Below are 20,005 nucleotides of genomic sequence, written 5' to 3'. Positions count from 1 at the left end.
CCTAATTGGGACAGCCCTGATTTCTATAAGCATCTGTTTAGCTGCAGATGTCAGGCACACACCACTTGATATTAGGAGGAGACTTCAGTACTGTCCTGCAACCCTCTCTTGACCGTTCTAAAATCTCAGCAGGCCCTCTCTCCAAATCTGCTCATATTATCAAGACGTTTTGCCAGTCCAGTGGTGTGGTAGATCTTTGGAGATTTAAAAATCACTGAAGGAGTATTCCTTTTTTTCTACTGCACATCAGACATATTCAAGGATTGATTTTTTCCTTATAGACCAAAAAATGCTTCCACTTGTTAAGTTGTGTAGATATGATAGTATAGTCATCTCTGACCACTCACCAGTCATTATGGAGCTTTGGCTCCAGAACAATGTAGCCACAAGACGCAACTGGCGTCTTAATCCCACACTTTTAACAGAAAAGGACTTTGTGGACTCCATTTCGGATCAGATTGATTTTTTCCTTGAAACTAACCAGCTGCCAGATACCAACATATTTACCTTATGGGAAACACTAAAAGTATACTTGAGGGGTCACATAATAGAATACACATCTCGACTGAACAAAAGCAGGTCAAAACGCTTCACAGAAGTAACCACGCTTATTCGTGACGTTGATCAACAACTCTCTGACTCACCATCGACAGACCTCCATAAGAAAAGTATTGCATTGCAGACAGAGTTCGATCTTCTTGCTTCTAAACAGGCTGAAGAGAAATTTCTAAAATCAAGACAGAGCCACTACGAACATGGAGAACGTATGGTAGGCTGCTTTCATCAGTTACGCCATTCTCGGCTGTCAATTATATTACAGGAATACAAGCCACTGATGGCACCATCAAATCAGACCCGAAAGATATTAATGATCAGTTTAAAAATTTTTACTCCTCCCTATATAGTTCGGAGAGTTGTCATGCAAACAATTTTGTAGAAAATCTGGACTTGCCCACCCTTAATGACGAAGATAAGTCCAGCCTAGAAGAGCCAATATCTGACATTGAAATTGGCCAAGCAATTAAACTAATGAAAAATAGAAAAGCACCAGGCCCAGATGGCTACCCCATTGAATTTTATAAGACTTTTGCCAGTAAACTGACACCACTCCTACGCACCGTTTACACAGAATCGCTTAAACAGAAAAAGCTCCCTTCATCTATGACCAAGGCTTCAATTTCTAGTCCATAAAGTCTCGTTATATGCGGACGACCTTTTGCTTTTTATATCAGATCCTGAAAATTCTATTCCGAAGTGCCTGGACACAATCTCACAATTTAGTTTGGCCTCAGGCTATAAAATCAATTTAACAAAGAGTGTATTATTCCCCATTAATAGTAAAGCATTGGCGATGTCCTTTGATTCATGCGAATTTAGAGTCACAACTGGTCCACTAACATATTTAGGAGTCAAGGTAACACGCCATTATAAAGACCTTCTTAAATCTAACATTAGACTACTTATAGATCAAGCTAGGAAGGATACCAATCGCTGGTCAACGCTTCCATTATCTCTGGCTGGTCGTATTAACTCAGTTAAGATGGTTATTTTACCAAAATTTCTATACTTATTCCAGACAGTTCCCATTTTCTTGCCGAAATCATATTTTAAAGAATTAGATTAATATATTAGCACATTCATTTGGAATAAGACTATACCACGTGTACGGAAATCTGTACTGGAGAAACGCAAAACAAATGGAGGTCTAGCGCTGCCAAACTTTTTATATTTTTATTGGGCAGCCAATATTCATAAAGTGACTGTCTGGTACAATACCTTTGTGAAAGGGGAAGGTCCAATTTGGTCTCTCATGGAACAACAAGCATGTTCACCAGTCTCCTTAGCATCTATGTTGTGTGGCCCATTACCATTAGCAGTGGGGGCTCATACAGACAATCCAATTGTGAGAGGCACTCTACGTATATGGACCCAATTTCGTAAACACTTTGGCCTTACGCAAGCTTTGGTGTCAATGCCTTTTATCGCCAATCCCCTTTTTAGACCCTCTTTGCTAGATGCAGCTTTTCAGATATGGTTTGGGAAGGGACTCCATTGTGTGGGAGACCTATTCATTAATGGATTGTTTGGCTCTTTTGACCAGTTTGTTAAAGAGTACAACCTACCTAAGCCTCACTTCTTCAGGTACCTTCAAATACGCAATTTCACTCGTACATATTTTTCATCATTCCCGCACAAACCTCCAGCCTGCCCACTTGATGAATGTTTGAAGCTTAAGCCCCACATACCAGGCTGTGTGTCTCAGTTGTACAATATTTTACAGGACATGGAAGGTAACTCTCTTCACCATTTGAAAGAATGGTGGGGTGAAGACTTGAACATGGAGCTTTCTGAGGAAACCTGGCAAAGAGCTATCAAAAGAGTACATACATCCTCAATTTGTGTTAGGCACGGACTGGTTCAATTTAAGATACTCAACCGCCTGCACCTCTGTAGAGCCAGACTGGCCCAGATATACCCCGGTTCAGATCCAGACTGCATTAGATGCCACCAGGCCCCTGCCACTCTGGGACACATGTTTTGGACATGCTCAAAACTACACACATTCTGGTCAGAGATTTTCAATACATTCTCTCATATTTGTAAAAAAAGAATCGAGCCAGATCCAGTTATCTCAGTATTCGGGGTTACCCATAGCAACAGCGGGCTATCAAAACATCACTCAGACTTCATAGCATTCTCAACATTACTAGCCCGCCAAATTATCCTTTTTGGTTGGAAATCCACCACACCCCCATCCCATTCACGATGGGTCCGTGAGGTGATGGCGTCTCTTAAGCTAGAAAAAATCAGATGCACAATTCAGGGCTCTGTAAAAAGGTTCAAAAAAATTTGGCACGACTTTTTAGAATACTTTACAAGTGAATTTGATGCAACCACCTTAGATCAGTAGCTCTCCACAAATCCCCCCCCCTCTTCTCTTCTGTCTTCTCTTTTTCTTTCTTTTTTTTTTTTTTTGTATCTGTACATGGGTTGACTATTGAAAATGTAACAAATTGAAGCAAAAGAAAAAAACTGCCCAAGAAGTACTTTATGTATGTACGTATATTACAAATTACGCTGGAGATGGGATCCATGTATAGTATCCATGCAATTGTGTCTACCTGCTCTTAGTTTAAACTGTTTTGTTTCTTCCTCACTACAGTCTTTTGAAAATTCAATAAAAAACAATTTGAAAAAAAAAAAAAAATTCTCAACTTACAGAAGAGAAACTTTGCATTTCCACTTGCTGTCTGAGGTCTGTGTGACATGACTCATAATGCTCTTGAAAAGGCCTTTTCATTTAAAGTTCAGTAAAACTTCATTTAATTTCATATCAAGGGAAACAAAAAAGCTTTCTGTCCATTTGCTCTTCAGTTATTTAGGCAGTTGCTCATTTTAACATCATGATGATTCATTTTTTGTAAAATGTTTCACTGTGCAGCACGTGAAAAGGTAAAATAAGTCCAACTAGAGACCATCTTTGCTTCTCTGCCCCCTACCTCCAGCTCCCTTGCTCAGACCACACTCATCAATGAAATCTGTGGTAATTTTGTGTGTGTGTGTGTGTTTGTGTGTGTGTGTGTGTGTTTGTGTGTGTGTGTGTACTGACCATGGAGTCTTCGTCAGCGATGAAAACAGTACAAGCCTGGGCCTGCATAAAGGACAGAATGGTTCCTGCAATCTTCCTCAGTAACACCTCCAGACACTGCTGCTCCTCAAAGATCAGACTGGCCAGATCCAGTAACACCTGCACACACATTCACACACACAGAAGATTATGATTATGATTATGGTTATAAGATCATGTCCAGGCTGTGGCTCACAGGTTGAGCGGGTCATCCTCTAATCAGAAGGCCAGCGGTTCAATCCTGTGGGCAACATGTCGAAGTATCCTTGGGCAAGACACTGAACCCCAAATTGCTCCAGATGTCGCATCACTGGAGGGTGAACGTGTGTGTGATTACTGAATAGCAGGTGGCACCTTGTACTGTAGCCTTGGCCACCAGTGTATAAATGTGTGTGTGAATGGAGGAATGTGACAATGTAGTGTGAAAGCGCTTTGAGTCAATAAGATCAAAAAAGCACTATACAAGTACAGTCCATTTACCATTTAGCATTCTGAGTTGTGTCTCTGCACACGCGCACACACACACACACCTTCAGAGACACACATTCACACCCACCTGATTGCGTCTGTTTTCCAGCTGTGATGTCTCGTAGAGCTGAGCGTTGTGCAGGACGATGCCTGAAAAGGCCAGATAGGCTGAGAAGTCCTGATGGAGAGGAACAGAACAGCATGTGAGCACCAAGGACAAAGAACAGTCAGGATGAATTACAGGAAACAAGACAAGACAGGACTGCATGGAAAAAGCTAAATAATGGAAGGAAAAGGAGAAGAGAGGAAAATGACAGATGATATAAGGAAGGACTCATACAGGGTAAGAAAGTAGGACTGAGGTTAAGGACAGTTGTATGTTCAGTGTAACTGAGAGACACACATTATGACACACTAGTCAAGGCAACTAAATGATGCGTCTGCCTATAGTCAAGAGCTAAACATCTTTAAACATTTTTCTATCTTTCTGAATTTCGACACATTGACTAAATGTGCCTGTCATGGGTGAAGCACTGAACTTCACAAACCTTTTCATCCTGTTCAGTGAACGCACCGTTCTCCCCATTTTTATTGATTGCCTGCGCCACTCCAACTACCTGTGATAGATAGGATGGAAAAAGCACAACAGAAGTGTAAATGAGAATTAGACCTTGTTTATAATTTATAATCTAACTCTAGAAACTAGAGTTACTGCCTCTCAGTTGTATGCCTCCGCGCACCAGTCAAGTTGCACATACAGTTTACATCCATGTCTGTGAAAGCATGGATGCTTCACACATCTTCCCCCTGGCAGCACAGAAGATCTCTATAATCAACACAATTTCAAGGTGGACACCCAAGATTAGTGTTAACTTTATGATGCTACATTGAAATTGACCTTTGGCCTTTTGGATTAAAAAAAATTGTCATCACCTTATCATTTTATCCTGTAAATCCTCCTGCAGACTGTGAGATTTTTGCAGTCTTATAAGTTTGTGACATGGATCTAATAAACTTGGGTACAACATGAAGTTTAATGTCTTTATGAAACTTTGAGCATTGTGAAAAGTGTTTTATAAATAAAATGTATTATTATTATTATTATTAGGGCCCGACTGGTGCAAGGACCCTCTTGGAATGCAAATGAATCGCATTTTTGGAGGTCTAATGCTCAAAAACTCATGAACCTTCATAAGCACATCCGGCCTGGTGAAAAATTTCATATTTTGATGGTTTTGGAAACGGTCTTGGCAAAATGGCTCCACAGTGCCCCCTAACGTGTAGCCCTGATGGCCAGTTTCACCTAAGATTACAAAATTTGGTACATTTATTTATCATGCCCCGACGCACAAAAAAGCCTATGGACCCACCCTCCAAACCCAACAGGAAGTAGGCCATTTTGAATTTTGTGCTCATTTTGGCAATTTCGGGCCTCGCGTTTTGCCATCTTGTCCTACAGAATAATCTGATCAATTTCAAAAGTGGTTTGTCCATTCTCAATCCCTTGGTGATGAAAAGTTATCATAGGTCCGTGCAAAACTTCGTGGCATACAATTTGATGTCTCGCCGTAAAAAAGTAAATTGTTCTAACTTTGGTGTACATTGTCCGATCTGCCTAAAACTTCATAGGTTTGATAAAGGTCCCGCCCTAAACACATCTGTATGACAATATTCACTTATCGTAATAGCGCCACCTACTGCCAACAGGAAGTAAGCCTTGAGGGACAATTATCATTGGATTTACTTGATATTTACATGGTTTGGTCTACAAGTGATATACACAAAGACACAAAGACATGGAATTTGTCTCCTCTTCGCTGCCACCCAGTGGCTGCTGGAAGTACTACATCATGTAAAATAGCTCACTCCAGGGTCCAAACTCTCTGCATACATTACCTGACTTTCACAGAAATGAATGACCAGTTTAGGTGGAGTCCCACCAGTACCCTGACATACATGGGGGTGCAAGGGCCCATTCATCGCTGCTTGCAGCTTTAATTATTATTATTATTATTATTATTATTATTATTATTATGTATGCAGACTGTACATTGAAAACACCTCCTGAATCGCAGTCTACAATGTACAAACATCAGCGTCGATATGCAAGAAAAAAACATCATCAGCATGTGTCATCCATCTACGCCACTGTCGTGGTAAGGGACAAATGTAAATACACAAATGTAGCCCTCACTATAGTGGCATTTTTGTGTGAAAAAGTGAAGAAGAGGAGGAGGAGAATGTGGATGCAGTCGTGGTGGGGGAAAAGCAGCCAACTTGGCATGCCAATTTTGCAACAAGAGCTCAGAGTCTCACTGATCAGTGCACCATCTCATGCTGTATTTCTATTGGTTGGTCATGTTCATTCCAAATTTCTGACACTGTCAGAATTTGATTCTGGGCTGTCTTTGATCACAAGGCTGTGACAATGGCCACCCTTAAAGTTCTCTCACTTAGGACGTAGGACCACCGCTTTAGAGCCACGACCAAAGATATAGCCATGTGTCTTTCATGATGGTCATCTTTTGTCTGAGACTGGCCAAATATGAATTCCTGAATTATGGCTAAAATGTGTATTTTGTGAGGTCTCAGTGACCTTGACCTTTCCCCTGATCACCAAATTCTAAGCAGTTCATTCTTGAGTCCAAGTGGGCATTTGCTCACAAGAATGACCTGGACACAAGGTCACAGTAGCCTTGATCTTTGACCACCATGACTCCAAGTAGACGTTTGAGCCAAATTTGACAAAATTCCTTTGACCTTTGACCACCAATTCTAATCAGTTTATTCTTGAGTCAAATATGAAGGAATTCCGTGAAGTTCCTCTTGCTGTGTCCAATTGGACGTTTGTGCCAAATTTGAGGAAACTTCCTCAAGGCGTTCTCAGATATTATGTTCACAAGAATGAGACACACACAAGGTCACAGTAACCCTTGGTCTTTGATTACCAAAATCTAATTCGTTCATGCTTCCCTCAAGTTCAGCTTGACAAACAAAAAGTCACAGGTGCCTGTCAGATAAACCACAATTCCCTGTACTTTATGGGTAACTTCTATAACATCAGACCTACTGTAAGTAGTCAAATATAAGCTTTACTTTAAGCAGAACATAGTTTACTGTTTAAGCGTGTATTGTCTTACCTCATCTCTGTGGTTCTTGATGGGAAGGCAAAGGATACTCTGGGTTTTGTACCCTGTGATCAGGTCCACCTCAGCATTGAACCTGGGGTCCTGGGGAGGCAAAGCAGAATTAAGTCCTATCTTTAAAGTTACAAGAACTGTTTCCAATATGGTAAAACATACAATTTAATATCTGGTTTTAATTATCATATGTAGTCTGGTCAATGCCAAAATTCCCACTGATATTGTTGGTACATACCTACTAAAACATTAAATGATCTAAATTAAACATCTACTGCCTGATGACGTGTCAAGCTTTGAATTTTTCCATATGTTGAAGAAATGTGCAGTCACAGCTACTTGGCAATTAAAGCGTTTGGAGGATGGTGTTTTTATTGAGAATTTTTTCAGAACCAAAACATACAAGTCTGAAAAAAAAGAATGAAAGGAGCAGCTGCAAGATAAGAAAGATAATGAAAATGATTGAAGTGTGCAAAAACCAAGATAAAGATAAGAAAGATAATTAAAATTATTTAAGAGAGCAAAAACCAAGCTAATGACTAGGTATAATGAGGAGATTTGAGGTCAGAGTAACTTTTTGGCATGAGGTCTTGACTAGCTGCATCTTTCTGTGTGAAGAAAACAGGAGAGGTGAAAAGTTTAACAGCACACAGCAGAGGTGAAAAGTTCAATGACACGCACACTCTTTTAAAGTAGCTGAATATGATTTTCACATCAGTAAATTGAATCTTGATTTTGTGTTTATCTACTGAGTGGTCTATTATGCTGTAGTTTGAATCAGGGTGAACATTTAACCAGTATGCATAAGCAGTTTGTAACCTATGTGTGAAACAAGGTCAACATTTAACCAGTGTGTAACCTGTGTGTGATATTCTAATTAACCTAAGTTGCATTATTTTTAAAAATACAGAATTAAAGGTCTTGGAAATAACAGGTCTGGGGTTTGGAAAAGTACCCAGAACCTTAGTGAAAGCTGACACTGTTAAAATCAGAGCCAAAAGATGAGAGCATAAGAAGGAGGGGATTCCTGACTGTAACAAAAAAAAGCCACCCGAGAACAGGGGTAGCAACAGTAAATGAGGGCCTGGACCTAACCATTTGAAGAAGTATTGGCATCATCAGCTCCAGTAAAGACATTTTTAGAACTACAGCAACAATGTCGTAGCAGCACGCATGCAGCTATCAACATTATGCAACACAAAATTCCATTCTTCTCGAAAACAAAGCCCTACATAGTATTTTTAGTGCTTGGTATCAATCAAAAGGAGGCAAAAACCTTCTTTGGTGCGTAAATGTGGAGGTAAGGAGCAGTGGATGGAGAGATGTTTTGTTTAGAGGACTATATCCTTCATTTGGCAACTCTCCCACCCACAGGCTGATCTTTAAACACTTGGCCTTTCTCTGTCCATTACCATTCTCCTCCAAACTCAAGGGGACTCTGTGTGTGTGTGTGTGTGTGTGTGTGTGTGTGTTTGTGTGTGTGTGTGTGTGTGTGTGTGTGTGTGTGTGCGTGTGTGAACAGATGAACAGATTAGGAACACCAAACTGATTTCAGAGTAACAGTCTACTCAGAAATGATCTAATTTTTTCAGGGTTATACCTTTAGTAGGCCTTCTTAAATTCATATTTGAGTAAAATCTCATTCCCACTGCACAAAAAATCCACTAACATCATGCTTTTGGATGCGTACTATCAGCATTCACACCCGGGTCAAATGACTCTGCAGTAGACACAGGTTTTTATTGCCTTCAGCTCCGATCAGCACTGATGGGAACACAACACCCGGGTGAAAGCAGTAATTTCAGCTCCTTAACCGGCCAGATGCAATGACGCACCATCAATAATTACCCTCCGTCTCCTCCTAATCGGCCCTAAAACACCGATCTTAATTTGTCTGCACAAGTCTGAAGGAAAGACTGAATAAATAAGAGATGGAAACCACTGAAAAGTTTTCACAAACCTCTGTTCCTGCTGCTTTCTACGATTTACCTGTTCCCCTGCCTGTCCATGACATCGCACGGACACACCAACAAGACAACACACACACACACACACACACACACACACACACACACAAAGAGAGTAGAAAATGAGAAGTCAGCTGCAGCCAAACATAAGTCCCTTTTACACTGCCTGTTCAAGGCAGAAATATCGCTCTGTAATGCTGCCTGAAGGGGCAGCCCTTTCTCATTTCTAAGTTGTCAAATACCACTGCTTTGACACTGCTTTTTGGCCTGAGATTGCGACACTAAAAGCCACCTTCTGTGTCTGCATGACACACCCCTGGACTTCACCAGCTGAGAATGCAGCCAGTAAGAAATGATCATGGTGTTATTAGATGGCCAGATGGCACCTGTTTGTTTAAAAATGCAAAGGATGTATAACGAAGGGACGTGCAGCCATAAAGCACCATCTTTGTGTAAAAAGAACTATAGATGCTAATTCTACAACTAAACTAAACACTGGCCTGTCAGTCATTCTGTTCTTGCATAACTGTGGCAGCTTGACCACTCTTAATTTTTTAAACTGTCAGTCCTCGATTTCAGACAGAGCTGGACTCAGTTCCAGCCAACAACTGTCATCTCACTGTAAATTTGACAACTTAATTTTACTTTAGAAGATCTAGGAGACAGATTACCTTTAAAAAGCTAAGAAAATATAACTATTAGTCTTAAAATAAGTTCACTTTACATCTAATAATTAACTTGAAATATAGATATATTTACTTATATTTAATTTTGTGAAGTTGCTGCAACTTAAAAAGGACAAGTGATAATAACTTTATCTTTTTAAGTTTTACCAACCTTAGTAAACTAAGTTTACTGTGCTATATATCTGTAATTCTGCTGGTTGCAAACTCATATTTGTAGCTCACAGATCTCCTGACTTCATCATTGGCAAAATCCTCTTTGTCATGATCAGCTTAAGTCAGACAAAGCTGTTTTACTGAAGTTGCAAACACTTAGAAAAAACAAGGTAATTTCCATTTTTATGTTGCAGCACTTCACAAAATTATGTAACAAAATTATAAGTAAACTTCACATTTAGGCATAAACTAAAAATGATTCAAAATTGATTTAATTGATATTAGTTTAATTTACCTACTTTTATCACGACAATCAGTTTACTAGATTTTTTAAGTAAGATGAACTTGTTAGATTTTACCAAGCTTGTTGACTGGGAAAACAACTGTCATCTTACTACAGCCCCACGCACACTTCTTCAACATGCAGACACAAGAAACAACAGCCTTTCACCACAGCAAACCTCACTCCAGTGTGGGAACAATACCTTCCCACAAAGGTTACTTTATCATCTTTAAAAAGTAAAAAATATAATATAAAAATATAAAATATCTTCAAATATAATTAAAGCAAAACTCAGTGAATGATAGATAAGTCCTGTATATTTTTTCCCAAAAACAGCATTTTGGATGGAGCACAGTGCATGCATTGATAAGGACATCACCTCCCCGGGCCTCTCTGTAGATTGGTTTGGCCCAGGCTCTTGCCATACTTGTAGTAAGTCCGTGTAGTAAGTCCAGTCCACAGAGGGCTGAACTAATGTAAACAGGCAGAGGGGGTTTGTTTCTCATTACGCTGCTGAAATCAATGTAATCCTGAACAGACTAATGGGAGGTCCAATATCCAATCAGAAGGCTGGGTAGTCCCACAGATGACGCAGATGAACTTTGTGGAAGCAGTATCAGATTCTCTCTCTCTCTCTCTCTCACACACACACTCACACACACGCACAGACACACACACACACACACACACACACACACACACACACACACACACACACACACACACACACACACATACACATTTGCACAAACAGAGTCTTCAGCATACACTCAGATAACCTCCAGTGATATTGCATGAACTGAGTCAGTTAGTGCACAACATGATCTCAAACTTACTGCATACACACCAATACTGAATTACACACACACACACACACACACACACACACACACACGCAAAGCAGGTGAGTCATTGCAAAATACACACACCCAAACAAAAACATGCATTCACCTGGGATAAAACACACGCACACGTGCACACACATACAGACACAGACACACACAGACACACACACACACACACACACACACACACGCACACAGCAAGCTAATTGGATGCAGGTTGACCATCCGATCAGCCACTCTCGTTCTCGATTTGTCATTTTCTCACTCTGTCTCATCTCACTCTGTCTCATCTCACGTGTCTCTCTCTCTCTCTCTCTCTTTCTTCCACTCACATCATCATCCTCATAATTATCATCATCATCATTATCATCTTGTGGTTGGCAGGCAACCAGATGACAGGGCTTTCAAAGGAGGAAGGTACACAGCAGGAAATCTCTCTCTCTCACACACACACATAAAGGTTCTTGGTATAACTACAAAAATTTAAAAGCAGTTATTGTCAATTTTTATAATTAATGTGATGGTAGTGTAAAGGTTTAAGGTGACTCAATATTTGTCTGACTTATAACCTCCAAAACATATGAACATTTTTGTGACAGCATTCAGAGTTATAATACTATTAGCAGAGTAGCTCTCAGCAAGGTAACATGTTAAAAATAAAACATAACTATAATTCCACTAGTTTTGGCAGTTGCTTAGAAATGTTAATTTTTAAAATTCAAATAGCGCATTTACAATTACTGAAATCTATATAGGCTCGTTTTTTGTTACTTTTTTCTTGATCATAGCAAACAAACACAGCCAGTCTCCGGGGGTTTTATGGGTGTTGTGATGTAAGGTCACACAGCCATGAAATTCATCATCCAAAATGAGGGGATTCCCCTTACATGCTTCACCATGGGGGGAGAAACCTACACTACAACTCTCCAGTGGTCATATCTTGAGCTGCAACAGTGTCTTTAGCAATGGCAGCATCTAACTAATTACATTCACTTGAGCAACATACTTACATACATTTTTAAAGTATTTGTACTTTACATTAGTATTTAACTTTTTTGCTACTTTATACTTCTACTTCACAACATTTTGGAACATACAAACATACAAGCCTATCAGAACATATCTACTGTGTTTTTTTGCTCTAGTACTTACTTGAGAAGCTACATGTAGTTATAATCAGTACAGTAACTGGGAATATTGTAAATAATATATGGACCTGCACTTGTATAGCACTTTTCTAGTCATTTTTGATTTCTCAAAGCACGAGTCACATTGACCTGTTCATACACACATTCATACACTGGTGGCTGAGGCTACCAGTGACACCTGCTGCTCAGTAACCATTCACACACACACACACACACACACACACACACACACACACACACACACACACACACACACTAATTTGAGGGTTGGTATGTTGCACAAAGATACTTCCACATGTGGACTGGAGGAGCTGGGGCTCGAACCGCCATCGTTCCAATTCCAGGAAGACCTGCTCTTCCTCTAAGCCAATCCAATGTGAAATCATATCACAGTTACTAGTCAAAATGTTGCTGATTGCAGAGGGGTTACATGCAACTATGTTTTTGGGATAAAAAATTAACATTTAGAATAAAACATCCATGCTGTTGCTTTGCATCTTTTTGATGTGCTAGAATGTTTTGTTTTGGCACAACATGTTTACAGGCATTTTTCAGCTTTTCTGCTCAATTTGGGGCATTTCTTAGAAAAATGATCAAATCTATTAAGTTACATGACTTTGATGAAGTAATTCAAGTCATTACAGTGCTTTTTACCTTTCTAACATAGTAGCAAGTAATCTGTAACTAGTCAATTTCAAAAGTAACTTCTCAACACTGATCAATATAGTGACAAAGGATACAATCAGAGATCAAATGTGTGAGTTGTCTTTTCCCTATTGTTGCCGCACAGAAATACTAAAATAATACAGCTGTGTGCACTAAAAAGATGACTGAATATTTCAAAGTAGCACAAAAGTTACTTTACCATGTAATTAATTAATTTAATATGCAGTAATTGGTAAAATAATTCAAATACTTTCAGAAAGGTAACTAGTGACTGTAACTAGTGACTAATTTTTACTAACCGGCACAACAGTGACTATGACAAGAAACAAAGTTTAAATATGTAATTATGACAAATATATTTTAGTTTTACCCTAGCGTTTAAATCATTTTTCTTCTCATTTCTTGCAATTTGTGCAATATTTCTTACCAATTTGCTCACTGCCTTTTTCCCATGTTTTTGAAAGAAATCAATATGCTCAGGGCTCATTGGGTTAAATACTTGTGAAAGGCATCTGAAAGGAGCACAAGAAAAGTGAGGTTGCTCCAGGTTTCAAAGGGTAAACTTCCACTGATTCGAGTTCAAAAACAGATCATAAAATCCCTCAAATATGTTTCACTGAACTGATTAACAGCGGAGAAGTAGAGCTGTAACATTCCACTGTCCAAACACACCAGTCTGAAATATTATAGGGAGTATGTGTTTGGCAGAACTCTCTGCTCACCAGAGAACAGTCATATTGAAATTCATTGTCGAAAAAGACATATTTCTGCACATTCGATGACGTCACTCAGGCGAACACACACACACACACACACACACACACACACACACACACAATCTCTCTCTCTCTCTCTCTCTTTCTTTGTTCAGACACAGATGACCACACACAAAACACATGTATTTCATCACAACTTTATCTTTTCTCTCTCTTCCACCCCCACACACAAACATTACACACACATCTGCTTCTTTTTGAAGACACTCATAACTCTCCCAGAGGAAGATCACACAGTGTGCAGCCAAACACACACACACACACATACACGTACACATGCGCGCGCGCGCACACACACACACACACACACACACACACACACACACACGCGCGCGCGCACTAAAACCATGCCTGTCCCTTCCATGCCATCCTTGCAATCAGATGTCTTTCACTTTCAGATTTGAAGAATTAATCAGGGAACAGAATCAGATGAGTTTTATTTAAATTCAAGTTAGGAGCGGCTGGAGAGGTCACTCAGTCTGCTCAATCTGCAGAGGTCACAATGCTGAAATCCAGTCTGGGACTGGAGGAAGAGGGGAAAAGATTTGATCAGCTGCTGTTATCCCTACAGGCCCACATGTGTTTGGCTGTGTGTGAGAGTGTGTGTATGTGTCTGTCTGCAGCTAATCTCACAAACTACTGGACCAGTCAGCCTCACACTCAGTGTGCATGTATATCACTGTATCCTCAAGGATTTCTGGTTGCTGTGATTCAAAATTCACAAAAATTTATCTCAAAAACTATTAAAAAAGTTTGGTCATATTTTGAACTAAAGCACCTGCAGATTGATTTTCCTTCTTGATGTGTTATGATCCTCTAAAGATAGACATGATACCATAAAATTAGTCCCCATTTTCAGGATCTTTGCCACCATGTTGACTGTGAAGGAGCCAGGAGAGACAAAACCACCAGGCACAGCTGTGTTGCGTTCCAGCTGTCATGGCTCCAACCTGGTTTTGCTCCATCCTCCACACTGCATCATACCACACCATTTCAGAGGCAGGGTATTTTGCCTTTTGTAGACTTGTTGATATGTTTATTTTGTCCGTCATATTTGTCCTTCCAAGTACACGAGGAGGATACGTTGTTAAATGATTTCTTTTGTTTGTGTGTTTTTTTTAACTGTTTCTCTTGTTATTTTTCTACTTTGTTGTGCTGTAGATAACAGACAACATTAATACTGTTAACTGTAAGTCCAGTCAACATCATGGATTAGAGAATTGTGGCTGTTTCAGTCAGCTTCAGTTAAAAATAGATTACAAGTATACATAAATAAAATACAATATAATTATATTGTACCTATATTTCGCAAACAGTAGCAGCAAGAACACTTGATATGCTCTGTGCAACACACTGCAGCTCTGTCAAATATAGACAAGGCACTTATTTTTATTACTCTCGAGGACGCTTCTGTAAGCATCTCCTACAAACGCTGCTGCTAGTATTTGCAGAGACAATCTTTAACCATGCATCTTCAAAGGTGTTGGTACAAAATGTAAACTTTTTCTCAAACCTTTTTTAAGCCTTTGAAAGCTCAACATCAATTACATTCCTTATGAAAAAGAGAGATAATTATTAGCAAATTATATATATCTATATCTATATCTATATCTATCTATCTATCTATCTATCTATCTATCTATCTATCTATCTATCTATCTATCTATCCATCCATCTATATATATATATATGAGAGAGATAAAGAGAGAGAGAAACATTCTCATGATTATTATTATTTTTATATTTATAAATTTATATCGCAGAATATATTTGTATTTGCAATTTTTTTCAGGTCTTTTCTTAGGTCATTTAACTTATTTTTGTTGTTGCTAATTTTTATGTAATTTTGGAATCGTGTGACTCTTTACTTTTTGCTATTTTTGGGGCCATTTAATGTTAAGTTGCTTATTGCCTTTATTCCATATTTTTGAAAAAAAAAAGCCAATTTGCTCAGGTTTTAAATGGTTAAAGGAGTAAATCAGCCTTTAAGAAAGCAAACTTTTATTGCATTCTCTCTCTCTCTCTCTCTCTCTAAGTTCGGAGCTGGGGTCAGGATGTGGCTAGCCTTGCTTAACATAAAGACGGAGAGCTCTGTTAAAGGTTAAAAATACACCGAACAGCATCTCTAACGCAGCAGGATTGTTTCAAACATACATTAACGGAAATTCCAATTCATTTTTTTAGGAGAATTTCTGTGTTGGAAAGTCCCTGTGAAAGAGAAATATAAACCACATCACAGATTTTGAAATTAGGTTGGTTCGATCATTAATTGAAGTGGGAAAGTGATACTGTGTAAAACCCGATCACATGTAAGGTCACTATGCTGAAACTGTCAGGGTGAAAATGTGTGTGTGTGTGTGTGTGTGTGTGTGTGTGTGTGTGGAGAAGGAGCACCAGAGGAGCACTTTGACCTACTTGCTCTTCTCTGCTCCCCCTCCTGTCCCCTGCAGTCTGTGCTCCGTCAGCACGAAACATTAAATGCACCCCAGAGCAAACAGCCTGGTTCACACACACACAGACACACACACACAGACACACACACAGACACACACACACACACACACACACACACACACACACACTCTCACACACACACATACACACATAGAAAGAGAGAGCTTCTCCTCACAGGCTTCCCCAGCATCCACACTGACCCATGTAATGATGAAGAGGAATGAAGGGACAAGCATGTGAAATCCTCACCTCATAAGCATTCTTGATATTTAGCGGCTGCCCCGTGGCAGCTACATGTCCCACAATGCCCTTGTTCCATTCCAGACGGATACAACTACTGCAGGACTCCTCCAGTGTGGATCCCTCGGCCACGTCAAACAGACGGCTCACCAAGAACTTCCTGTTGGAGCTGTCCTCACCCACCTGAGACCAAATACACAGCAGATTTAAACCAAGAACTTATCTAGTTTTGCCCCTTACTGTTGGCCTACATCACAAACACAGAGTACAAGAACAGGCGGATAATCTATTTACACAAACTAATCTAAAGAAGGAGGAATTTGATAATTTGTTTTTCACATGTACAGAACAAAAGACACCATAAAATATGAATATATTGCTTGGGAAGGGGTGGGTGAATTATGGTGTTTGCGCATTGTGTGATTTATGTTATATGTTACATGTTGTGACAGACTGTGAAAACAAATTTCCCTATGGGACAATAAAGGCTATCTATCTACAAACATATCTATTTATCTAGCTATCTATCTTTAAAAGTAAAGCAAAGTCATTTAAAGCTGCACTAATCAATATTTTTTTCATACACTCTACATCAAATGACTGTGTGTGATGTTACAGGGCTGGCTCACAGTGTCTAAGGCCCCAGAGAATAATCACCCTATTCTACAGCTCTTCTTTTGCAGTTCTTTCGGTGTACGATCCTGACAAAAATCCTCCTTTTGCATCTGCAGGATACACCACTGGATGGCATTAGCTGTGAATGTGGCCGGACAGAACTGTTTGTGGTGTTATTATACGCTGATAGATGCACAGCAGCATGTTATGCAGACGGGCAGCATCACGTGAAAAAACAGTCAGACAGAATCTGTCATGTCCACATAATACGCCATTGGACGGCATCAATTTGAAATACTGCCTGTAACGATATAATATATGGAGCTCTAAGGTCCCTATAGAGTAGGTGGAAAGGGTGGTGGATGGATCCAGCAAACCCTGGACTTTTATATGCATTTGCTCCCTGTCTGAGAGTGATGAGGTTTTTTTTTTACAGCTTACCATGTGCTCCTTTTGTCTAAACCTAACCATCTGTGCCAACATGTGCTTTTTTTGACGTCCCAGCCATGGTTGCCAGGTGCTATAGTTGCCTAAACATAGCCGCGTGCAGTGTCATCCCACTATGTGCTTATGTTGACATTACGGTATCAGCATCTCAGAACGTCAGCAGCAGACACAGAATACCTAGAGTGCAATATGTAGACGTGGCAGTCCACTGCAAAGCAGCATCATGTGAGGAGTTGGGATGAGAGTGTGTTAGACATGGCCTTATTGTTTTTCCGAGAAATGAGCTGGAGTCTGCAAGGTAACTGTTTTAAATATGTGCAGGTCACATCATATAAAATATGCAAAACAGTTGCTGGCAAATATAAACTGGCACTAAAATGACTGAAAAATGATTTGATGAAACTATTTATAGACTTTGAATAACTGGAGCTTTTACCATTAGTAGTTTGAGTGAGAGCTGAGATGTGAGAATGTAATAAGTTTTAAAAATATGTTTTCTCAGCACTTTGATTTACTGAAGAGTCATATGTGTCACTTCCTCTTGCTCCAGTTAAAGCAGTTAGACTGATAGTTTGACCCACAGCCCTGCCCGCTCCTACCAGGAAGAGTGAGTAGCGGTCCGCAGCCATCAGCTCATTGATGTGGAGAAAGATCTTGTGGCAGAGTGCTGTCACATCCAGATGACTTGACACGTCCTTCACCAGTTCCAGCAGCCTGGCACAGCGGTCACCCCTGCCATCACTACCTGCCCCGCCACATCCACCTCCAGTACCTACCCCACCAACACCACCCTCACCCATCACTGAGCCTCTCAGGGGGACAGTTTCACGGTCAGCGTCGCTCAGAAATGTCAAAGAGCCCTCCGAATCTTTCACCACGATGGGTCGGAGTGGGCGGTCGAACTCTGAAGCAGAGATTTTGCGAGTTGGGGTACCGGGGGCTGGGCTGGGGACTGTGGCCGGGGATGGGCAGCGGTTTTCCAGGAGGCTGAGGGTAGGTGGGCAGATGGTGGAGGCAGAGGGGGGACCAAAGTCTGAGGAGCACTGGTGGGCCCGGTGCTGTGGAGGATTTTCTTTGGAGGCAGACGGTTGGATGGAGTGGACACGCTCAGCGAACCAGGCATTTACCACTTCCCTGTTGAAATAAAGAACAAACTACATCAGATGCTTCGCCATATTGTAACAGAAAGTACTGTATTTGTACATCTGTTTTTCTAACTGTTACAGATTTAATGTAGGTGAAGAGTCAGGAATGATAACAGCACCTGACACTTAAATTCCACGTAATCCACGATTGGCTTGGGCTTATCATGGTATTACAGTATATCAGTATAAGTATTTAGAAATCCCAAAGGTATATTTTTTTAAATACTGTCATAAATACCATTGTTCCTCCTTCTATTAAACTCATTGGGTCTCATTCATGAAACAGAGCAGAACGTATGTGTATGTAACGTGTTTGCACAAGGAAATCTATGTGTGTAGTCTGGCATTCATTAATATGTGAGTGACTCCTCTGGTAGTAAGTTCTAACAAAATGTACACCTGTCTCTGGCTTGTACTGCCTATGTAAATTAGGAAAGCACATAAATATGTCATTAAAAGAAATTACAATTTCATTTTTATATTGTGCTCTGTTATGTTCACATTATGTAGATGCCTCTGAAAAACATAGTTAAATGTGACGAAGAGTAGAAATATAACACATTTAGACAAGTTAGTCGGCAATATGCAGACTTTGTAAAAAATATCAGCATTGGCTGTCCCCACATTTTATGTATGAGACTGATTGTATGTATTGCACAGCACCACCAGAGCTTGGTCTCTGTGCTCCAGTAGGTGGAACAGGCAGCTGAGCTAAAAAACACCGCAACACCTATTTGGTGGAGGGAGAAGTTACAGGACTGTAAACAGCCGGCCGAAAGTAGGGCAGAGACAATAACAGCATCATTTTTACATCCAACTTGGTGAATTAAGGATTTATTTGGGAAAAAGAGTGGGAGGGGAGGGGCCCGGAACTTTAAATAAATCCTTAAATAATAATCCTTAAATAAATCCTGGTGATTGTTGGAGCAGTGGACTCACCAACAAGACGGTTTGGGTGAGTTTTATTTTGTTTTGTTGGGTTTTGAATGAAGTGTGTTTTATGATGAGTAAACAAGGTAATTCGTTCTTCAGTGATTGAAAAAAAGTAAAATATAAAAAGTGTACAGTTGTAATTCTCTGTTTAATAGGGAAAATAGCTGTGAGAATATTACTTTTCTTAAAATTTTGTGGGTTTGTATTGTGTATTCATTAGTCTGAAAAGCTTAAAATAAGTATTGCACTTGCACATTTTTCTTAACATTTTGTGGGTTTCTATTCTGTATTGATTAGTTTGAAAAGCTGAAAGTAAGGGCAAGTATTGACGCTCATCACATTTATATAGGGGTGGGAGATATATCAAATACACTCGCTATATCACAGCTTGTTCCACATGCAATGTATAAA

The 20,005-nt window shown here is 39.9% G+C and overlaps 1 protein-coding gene across 3 annotated transcripts in view; it reads right to left on the bottom strand.

The window, feature by feature from the left end:
* pde5ab (phosphodiesterase 5A, cGMP-specific, b) overlaps window positions 1-20,005 on the bottom strand; it is a 142,275-nt gene that overhangs the window by 74,556 nt on the left and 47,714 nt on the right. For all 3 annotated transcript variants that reach the window (XM_088073968.1, XM_088073966.1, XM_088073967.1), the window contains exons 2-7: window positions 18,116-18,650; window positions 16,464-16,637; window positions 7,237-7,326; window positions 4,645-4,713; window positions 4,185-4,274; window positions 3,611-3,748 (exon numbers count right to left, since the gene is read on the bottom strand). In XM_088073968.1, the coding sequence (XP_087930094.1) occupies window positions 3,611-3,748; window positions 4,185-4,274; window positions 4,645-4,713; window positions 7,237-7,326; window positions 16,464-16,637; window positions 18,116-18,650 (1,096 nt within the window). The remainder of the gene's footprint in view (window positions 1-3,610; window positions 3,749-4,184; window positions 4,275-4,644; window positions 4,714-7,236; window positions 7,327-16,463; window positions 16,638-18,115; window positions 18,651-20,005) is intronic.

The sequence above is a fragment of the Plectropomus leopardus genome, chromosome 23, assembly GCF_026936395.1.
Source record: "Plectropomus leopardus strain MGB_pleo_1.0 chromosome 23, ASM2693639v1, whole genome shotgun sequence".
Lineage (NCBI taxonomy): Eukaryota > Metazoa > Chordata > Actinopteri > Perciformes > Serranidae > Plectropomus > Plectropomus leopardus.
The sequence above is the reverse complement of the archived record's forward strand: the minus strand, read 5'-3'. Positions and strand labels throughout refer to the sequence as shown.